Consider the following 9,891-nt stretch of genomic DNA (forward strand, 5'->3'; position numbering starts at 1 on the left):
TTTCGGTGCCTAAAAATCTAAAATATTTGCTTTAATTTGAAATGTGTACTTGCATGAGTTTTTACATTTGTAAGAAAGTGAGTTAATATAAATGAATATTATTATTATTTTTATTTTTTTTTTTGTTACAATCTGTATTTTTTCTTATTTCTTTCTTTTTGTTAATAATGTGTCATTTAATTGAGATTTTATTCATTTTTTATATTTATAAAAGCACTGCAATTATCAATTTGTAACTCTCTCACTTATTGATTATTTGTGTTTAATTTTTTTTTGGTGTAGATGTTAGATTGAAAATGAAGAACACATCAAAATTTATTGGATATGGGTTATACTTTAAATGTATTCATCAGTTGATTTTTTATTGTTGATTATCCTATTGAAATAATTTATGATTAAATTTATTTTTAGCAACTCATTTCCTTTGAGAACTAAACCACAAATTTCTTCTTTGTTAAAATTTTTTATTTATTTATTTAGATTCAGAGTTTGAGCAAATGGAAGATATTTCATATTTAAAATGTTAATTTTTTTTTTGAATAATTTAAATATTTATATTCTTTATGTTTGTCAATTCAAGTATAATGCATTTTCAAACATTTTTTTTTAAATTTTTTTTATAATCATTCCAAACCTATTTGTGTTTACTGAATCAATATAACGAAAAAACAAATAGCATGTACAAATTTTTAACTACTAATTAAATATAGTCGGAATTAAAATTAATTTTATTTTAATTTATTATATTATATGAGATGATTAATGTAATATCTACTATTGATTAAGCAAAATTAGTGTTACTTAAATTTAATATATTAGTCATTTTGATTAATTATAATATGCTTTTATTACTCTATTTTTGGTTGTCTGAAGTAATTCTTAGATAAATTAACTATTACATATGTGATGATTTACTAATGTATGATAGTTTTTTAAAATTTTCAATAATGTGAAATATTAAATATTTTTAATGATGTGAAATAAGATTTATATACACAAACCAAATAAAAATGTTAAGAAATATAAAAAAATAACAAATTTTTTTTAGTAATTATTGATTTTCTAAAAACATATGCATCGCACGGGTGACCACTAGTAATATATTATGAGATTGTATATCTTCCAAAAATAAAGGATATACAATACCACCACCCCTCCATTATATCATATTCCCTTTATTAGGATATGATTTAAAAAGTTCAATTTATCTTTTTATTTATCTAACATAATATAATTTAATATATTTTTTGAATTTAATATAATATAATTATTAAATTTAATTTAATATAAATATTATTGAATATAATAGAACACCAATAACATGATAAGGGGAAAAAAAAAAATCAAAACCAAAATATTATATCACAATAAGTGAGATTCACTGTCAATTTATTAGAGTTGATTTTAAAACTCAAAAATTAAAATTTTAAAATATTTTTCTATATTATAAATAAAATTATGATTATCTTTTTGAGTGTCAAATATTTTTTTATTATACGCTCTCTGCTTTTGATTCGGATTCCATTATTATTATTAGTAGTATTATTATTATTATTATTCCTTTTCCATTACCCCTCGTGTCTTGTTAGTACCGTAATGATAGAGACCATTAAAAAAAATCTCATCACTAATAAGTTAAAAAATGTGAAAAAAAAAAATAGAAGAGACAACCATTACATCAAAATGAGAGCCACTTCATTAGTACTCTTTTAATGCTCTATTTTTAGTGCTCCCAAGCATTAATCTTACTCCTTCCGTCTCAAAATAATAATTCTTTATTTTATTTTTTATTGTCCCAAAATATTAGTTTTTGTTTAAAAATTAAGTACAAAAATAATATAAATTTTATATTTTGCCCTTCTTTTAAATTAAGGGATTGTTTGAAATGACCTAAATAAATGTATTTTTTATCTTTTTATGAAAAAATATACAAAAAATAAAGAAATGATATAATAGAAAAAAAATAAAAAATTATACTTATTTTGAATTGTCAAATTTAACCTAATAAAAAATATAAAAAGTACCATTATAACATTGACATGTACTATCAAAAGAATAGTATGAAAAAATTAATTTTTTTAAAATATAATAATTATACTACTTAAAAAAATTGAATTCCCCTAAAAGAGCCTATTATTTTGGAAGGCGGAGTAATACGAGAGAGAGAGAGAGTGTGTGTGTTTTTTAGAGAGGGAATTTAGAGAGACAGTGAGAGACGTCGGCAGTTTTTTTATTGGATTTTCTGCTAAGTAGCAGAGAGAGAGAGAGAGAGAGAGAGAGAGAGGGGTTCCCACCCACCCACCACCCCACTGCCAGAGAAAGGACTCGGAGTGTTTTTTGAGGCGAGGGGGGTGCGCAGGATAAGCTTCAGAGAGAGAGAGAGAGAGAGAGTAGTCTGTCCTGTGACTGTCTTGTTTGTGTGTGTTGTGGGCGTGGTAACGGTGGATTTGAATGAGTTCTGAGTTTCTTTCTAAGTTCTGACCTCCACATCTGAGAGTGTAGTGTAGTGTAGTGTAGCTGCTTTTTATTTTTGTCTTTCGGTTTTTCAATTTGGGTTTCTTCGGTTTCGTGGTGGTGTACCATGGATGCTGCGCATTTTAGCAGTGGGCTGTCTAGAAGAAGGGTGGGACTAACAGCGGGTTTCTTCTTCTTCGTCTTCTTTTGTGGTCTGATCTCGCTATCTTGTGCCGGTAGGTTGCCCGTTTCCAGGCAGAAGCTTGAGGTCCAGAAGCACTTAAACCGCTTGAACAAACCTCCCCTTAAAAGCATTAAGGTCCCTCTCTCTCTCTCATTTCGGTTTTTCATTTTATTTTATTTTCTCTCTCCATCTGTTGAATGCGAATGGGTGCTTTTTCCATTTTGTTCTTTTTCCCCTTTTTCTCTACTAAAGTTCTGTTTGGCTGCTGAGAAAATGTACCAAAATGAGGTGAAAAAAAGGATTCTCAGCTAATGTTTTCTGCCCTCCCCTTTTTTTAATTCTTCATCTTTTTCTACTGGTTAAATCAGTTCAAATCAGTAATTTTGTATAGGGCATTCCTCTTTCTTGATTTGTCTTGTTTCCCCACATTTTCTATCCTTCCAAACAAGCAAATTTGCAAATGGGTGTTTATTATTACCTTCTGTGGGACCTTAGGCTATTGGAGAGTAGCAATGATTTTTAGGATGATGTTTCTTTGGTATCTCTGTCCATAATAATGGTCTTCTTTTCGTACACAAAATGGGTATTTTGGTATTTTTTTCAAAAGCAAAATGTGTATTCCAACATTAAATCAGAGTATTACAAGTAATTTTTCTTCTTCTTCTTCTTCTTCTTCTATTTTTTATTTTAATAATAATAATAATAATTTTGTTCTAATATTGAATCGTTGAACAGAGTCCAGATGGGGATATCATTGACTGTGTACACATCTCTCATCAACCAGCATTTGATCACCCATTCCTCAAAGACCACAAATTACAGGTTAATCACTTGGTGGTTGTGATGTTGAATCTAGCTACTTGGCCGAGTTTCATTGTTGTTTGGTCCTGATTTTGTGTTTGGTTGGGTTTCAGATGAGGCCAAGCTATCACCCAGAAGGGCTCTATGATCAGAAAAAGGTTTCTACAGGGAACAAAGAAAGAGGAAAGCCTATTACTCAGCTTTGGCACATGAATGGTAGATGCCCTGAAGATACCATACCCATCAGAAGAACAAAGAAGGAAGATGTGCTAAGAGCAAGCTCAGTCAAAAGATTTGGAAAGAAGAAGCATAGAAGCATCCCTCAGCCTAGGTCTGCAGATCCTGACCTCATCAACCAAAGTGGTCATCAGGTTGTTAAATCAAGAGAGAGAAAGAAAGAAAAAACTTTTTTGGTCTGATATTTTTCTTGATTGGTAATGATTTCAATTTCTTTGAACTAAATGCAATTTTTTTTCTTTTGTTTGGTTGTGTTAATATTACTTTGGGGCAGCATGCAATAGCTTATGTTGAAGGAGATAAGTACTATGGAGCAAAATCAACCATGAATGTTTGGGAACCCAAAATACAGCAGCCTAATGAGTTCAGCTTGTCTCAGATTTGGCTATTGGGTGGTTCTTTTGGTGAAGATCTCAACAGCATTGAAGCTGGTTGGCAGGTAGAAGAGTAATAGGAGTGGGGAGTATTTTTTTTCTGACTGATGAAATTTGGGATAAACTAACTCCCACCTTAAAGATAAGATAAAGAAGATGACAACAAAAATACATTTCAGTTTACATATTTGATTGGAATTGGGTGTGATTGTAGAATAATAATACTAATGTATGTACATGATTTCAGGTCAGCCCAGATCTCTATGGTGATAACAACACAAGATTGTTCACTTACTGGACTGTAAGCTATAACAAAATTTCCCCCCATTTCTCTCGTTTTGGGTGTTTTGTTTTGTCATCTTGAGAGAGTCTTCTTGACTCTCCAAGACCATTTCTTTTAAACAATTTATGATACTGTATATGGGTTAAGCTATCAGTTGTTCACCCATGTGTGTTGTAATTAAATTTGTAGAGTGACGCATATCAAGCCACGGGTTGCTATAATCTACTGTGCTCAGGCTTCATTCAAGTCAACAGTGAAATAGCAATGGGTGCAAGCATCTCCCCTGTTTCTGCCTATCGGAATTCCCAATATGATATTAGTATTCTTGTCTGGAAGGTAAAATCCACACTCCACTCAGCCTTTTGTTGGGACATTGGTCAACTGTTATTAAAGATTATTTTAAGACTCCCAAGAAAAATAAAATAAACTGGCTGATTCTCAAGTATGGAAATTGAGACGATCATTGCTTGCACAAATTGCATCCTTTCCTTGGCAATATCACCAGGCCATACAAAGTAGTCTTATCAGATGGTATTATTCTTGCAGAACTTTTTTTGTTAGAAAAAAATAAAAAAAAAAAGGTCATTTTGGTTCTCAGATGCTGCTGAGAATTTTGGCATTTTCTTTTGGTTACTGATCTGGTCACTCACAGGGCTTGACAAAGCCATAAAAAGGCTACTCTGCTTAAAACAGTGCAGTAACTGAAAAGTTAGAGTTGCCTTATTACTTGTTTGGTTATCAGATTATTATTATTTTTTAATTGGGTTTGTAATTTTCTTGATCTTTAGGACCCAAAAGAGGGAAATTGGTGGATGCAATTTGGGAGTGGCTATGTGTTGGGGTACTGGCCATCATTCCTGTTCTCATACTTGGCAGACAGTGCGTCGATGATAGAGTGGGGTGGTGAGGTGGTGAATTCAGAATCAGACGGCCAACACACATCAACTCAAATGGGTAGCGGTCATTTCCCAGAAGAAGGATTTGGGAAGTCAAGCTATTTCAGGAATATTCAAGTTGTTGATAGCTCAAACAACCTCAAGGCTCCCAAAGGCATTGGGACCTTCACTGAGCAATCTAACTGCTATGATGTCCAGACTGGAAGCAATGGGGATTGGGGTCATTACTTTTACTATGGAGGTCCTGGTAGAAACCCTAATTGTCCATGACCATCCAACTCCCTCTGTATCATTCAATCTGTTAGTTTAATGTTTTTTTTCTTTTTTTAGGTTGTTGGTCTACTTAAATATGTGATGATATTTTATGTAGCAGTGGCAAGTTTTGACTCTTGTTTTTCACTCAAAAAATTCTCCATGTAAGTGGTTGGGTTTTAGGGAAAGTGGCCTTTTCTCATGAGCTTAAAACAAACAGGCTTTCACTCATTTTCTTTTGTATTTGTTTGTTTACTCCACCTCCTCACTTGGATTGGTTTGTTAATGCTGAATCCGCTTCTGGTCTTGGACCCCAAAAAATAAAATAAAATAAAAAATTACATTTGACGTGGTAGATTTGTCTTTGTATGGCTATGGTGTGTAGTAGAGAGTAATGGTGGACAAACATCGGGTCGGGTTGATGGGATTTTGTGTCTATTTAAGTTTGGTTCAGCCCTAACATGGGATCTTTATATTTGTTCAACTTCGGTTTGAAAAATAATTATAAATTTTAAATTCGCTCATTGAGTTATATGTTAAAATTTTTTTTAAAGCATTCTATAATTAAATTTAGTCACGTATTATATTTTTTAAATAAATATATTAGTATTATTATAAATTAAAAGATCGTGTATAAATTGAAATTTTTTCTTGAATAAATATAATCACATATCATCACAAATGCGAATTTTTAATAAAATTAATAAAGATAAAACTTAGATTTCAATAAAAAAAATATTTTTAATGCATTGTAAATAATTAATTAATTAATTTAATAATGAATCGGATCAGGTTGGATTGAAAGTTAAGTTCAACTTATTAATATCTCGGGATGAAATTGTTGGTCCAACCCAACTCTACGAGTTAAAACAACCTTACCAAGTCTTAGAAAAATATGACTGGATAGAGCGGGCCAACGGGCCGATGTCTACCCTAGTAGAGAGGCTAATGTGTTTGTATCATTTGTCAAACAAAACAAAACATCTAGGCCCTATTTGATTAACATGATTGATAGTGAAAAGATTAATAGTCTCATGAATTAGTAGAGAATTAATTATCTAATTAAATTAATGAGATAATCATTTATCGTTCATTTTGTTTTTTTGTTTTTCATATTTGAAATTATGATCACAGCCATTCTCAATATTAAAAATTTACTAATTTTGCTGAATTGAATGTTTGGCGTACATATAATCCAATTAATAAAATTTATAATTAAGCATGAGATTGTGAATCCATAAATTAATAATCACAATTCTATGTTAACGTGGGGAATGATTTTGGAATACTCTTTTAATCCAAACAAGCCTTTGAAAGATCATTGAGATGTCACCTGAAATAGAAAAAAAAAACTCCGATTGATGGTGCTGGAATTAACACCCCGACGAGGAAATTAGTTTTGTAGAAAGAAGAGTCTTTTGTTTCTTCAGTGCAAGTTTTGTAGAACATACCTCTTTCTTCTGCCTTGTCTCCCTTTTATAGAGTCTTTCTCCTTGATACTTTCTTATGTAACTTAGCCATTTAGCATCACAATGTCAGGACCCATTTCCCCATTATACTCTTTAGAAAGAGATTGCTTGGGCCCACGTAATGGAATCATGTCAACTTACCCGACATACTCGGCTCAGATGCTCGATCTAAATAACCTCAACTTGACATGCTCTTCAGCTTACTTGTATTTAGTCGGCAATGACTTGTCAAAGTCCAATGAATTTTGACTGAATCTGGCCCATTAAGGATGGACTTGGTTGTGCCTTGTTTGCCAATTAAAGGTTAATTTTGCTTAGCTCTCATAATTATAATCCTGTTAATCAAACATACTGTTAGGACACGGAACCCATTCACAAAAATTATATTTGGCTGTGCATGTCAAATTGTGGGCTTTATTATTAAACAGTTTTGTTTCGCTCAAATTGCTCTGCTTGCACTTTCTGTGATTGGTCTCATTTGTTGGGCAAATATATTTGCCATGACGGCTTCAATTCAAATGTGAATTGCTCTCATCACATTTATGCCATCTTAGATCATATCTAACTACCTAGGTTTAGGTGTAACAATATATATATATATATATATATATAATGCACTTTTATTATACTAGCAAGCATAAAAGCACATTATTTGATCGCCAGACATAATAGGTTTGACGGGTAAAGAAAAAAGACCTAATCTAGCAAAGAAATCACAGTAATGTGAGAATGGCAATAACAGATGAGTGGTGGGATCAATGGCAGTTTTAAAAATATAAGAAAATTATAAATCAGTGATATTTTTATAAAATATTTACATATTTATGAAAAAAAAAATTAATTTTAATTACTAAAATTGATACACTTTTCTACTAATTTGTAATTTTTTTTAAAAACTTACATTGAAATGCAATTTCCTCTAAAAATATTACGTAGGCAGTCATTCAAAAATTTTATTGGAATTCTTGTAAAGAAATCACATTTGTTAAACACCTATCATCCACTCTCAATAAAATCTTCTACTTTAAACAGGTTTTCAATCTCAAGCGAAAAAGAATTTTTATATATTGACATGATTATTTCATCAATAATAATAATAATAATAATAAATAGTTACATGGAGTTTTAAAATTTTTATCAACAAGTCATTAGACTTATCCCTTGTTGTGAGGGAGTTTGAGTTATTTTTAAAAACTTTATGTTCTAATTCAACATAAATGATATTTTGTCCAAAGTCTTCTGGTTCAATCATTAAAACTCAGGCCTACTAAAATTCTTGTAACTACTTAACTTTTGACATAGAAGTATTAAGTAGTTATTCTCATACTGGAACATATATTCAATCTAGTTCCTCCAAAATACATATTAATAGGGACTTATTTGGCAATACCTTCAAGCTGTAAACTCAAGGCCATAAGAACATCTATTTTATGTTAGACAAATTTACTCTTATATTTATTTTGTGCTATAAATTTTTAGATATTTTATTATTTTCCACATAGGTTAAGTGACCAAAAATCAAAGGTTTCAATACCAGAGCCACCACTTGATTTTTGGTCCAAGAACCCATATTGACTCTAACCCTTAAGAAACTAGTCTGTCATAACCAAAGAACTTGGCTTAAGAGCTTAGGTACGAAATGTGAAGGTTTTACATACCCATCTTGCCTGACACAAGGTCAATCTCTACTCATTAGATTTAAAGTTGGTAAGCATTATGCATGATGGCAATTTATAAAACACTATATGGAAGCTTGGCAAATGTCAACTCTTGGCAAAGGTTTCAAAACCAGAGCCACCACTTGATTTTAGGTCCAAGAACCCATATTGACTCCAACCTTTAAGAAACTAGTCCATCATAACCAAAGACCTTGGCTTAGGAACTTAGGTACGAAATGTGAAGGTTTTACACACCTATCTTGCCTGACACAAGGTCAATCTCTACTCATCATCTTCTTGATTCTTAGATTTAAAGTTGGTAAGCATTATGTATGATGGCAATTTATATAACACGATATAGAAGCTTGGCAAATGTCAACTCTTGGTACTGAGCTCTTCCTCATCGAGTGCAAGTCATTGCTCAGCATTCAGTCAATTTGCTCTTTCTCTGTCATCATCTGTCGTGACAAAAAGCTGTTGGATACGTTAGCTAAGCGGTTGTGGGACACACCAACTCCTTCTATCTATCCTTTGGTGAGGTAACTATGACGCCCTTGAAATTTTCCATGATTATTGGCTTGTCGATAGATGGGTGTCTTCTTCTACTAGACCCTCTAATACATAGGCGATAGATATTTAGTCACTTACTTGGGCCTTGCAATTACGGAGATAGATTTTGTTTATACATTCAATCCCAAATCAAAATAGGAAAGTGATTTACAAACATAATTTGTATACATAAAGTTTGTTTAGAATGATGTCGCAATGACATGACTGTATTTATAAGGAATAATAGTGGGTGTCTTAATTAGAACTGAAAGGATCGCGAAATAATTATGGGAAATTCTATTTTCACACACCTTTAATCTCTACACACATCATATCTGAGTTTGCACACTTATGAATTTGATTATATATTATTATTGTCATTCCACACACCAAATATTCCAATTATTACCCTAACTCATAATATGTACATGTGGGATATATTTTCTGAGTACCAACACGTGGCAAGGTGACACCGACGTGTTAGCCGAGGTGCCACGTGTCCTGGTCGTGATGCCGAGGTAATCTTGGCAAGGCCGAGGTTTTCTCCGAAGATATCAAAATCCGAGATAAGTGGATAAAGGAAACTCAACCTGGATGAGGGACAAGAGTCCTAGAATGAGAGAAGACTTCAGTTTGTATTAAGATAAGACTCTTAGAGAGTTTATCCTAATCTTACTGGGAGTCCAAGATTAGCAGTAATCCTGAGTCCATAGAAGTTAGGCTTCTATTGGAAC

General features: G+C 31.9%; 1 protein-coding gene across 1 annotated transcript; it reads left to right on the forward strand.

Moving 5' to 3' along the window:
• Positions 1-2,064: 2,064 nt before the first annotated feature.
• On the forward strand, positions 2,065-5,712 carry LOC114291550 (protein neprosin). Its single transcript, XM_028235395.2, has 7 exons — positions 2,065-2,773; positions 3,374-3,460; positions 3,553-3,810; positions 3,951-4,115; positions 4,298-4,351; positions 4,523-4,669; positions 5,122-5,712. The coding sequence occupies exons 1-7, from the start codon at positions 2,582-2,584 to the stop codon at positions 5,497-5,499; spliced, it is 1,281 nt and encodes a 426-aa protein (XP_028091196.2). The 5' UTR covers positions 2,065-2,581; the 3' UTR covers positions 5,500-5,712.
• Positions 5,713-9,891: the final 4,179 nt, after the last annotated feature.

This window comes from Camellia sinensis, chromosome 14, assembly GCF_055761805.1.
Source record: "Camellia sinensis isolate YWXY chromosome 14, ASM5576180v1, whole genome shotgun sequence".
Classification (NCBI taxonomy): domain Eukaryota; kingdom Viridiplantae; phylum Streptophyta; class Magnoliopsida; order Ericales; family Theaceae; genus Camellia; species Camellia sinensis.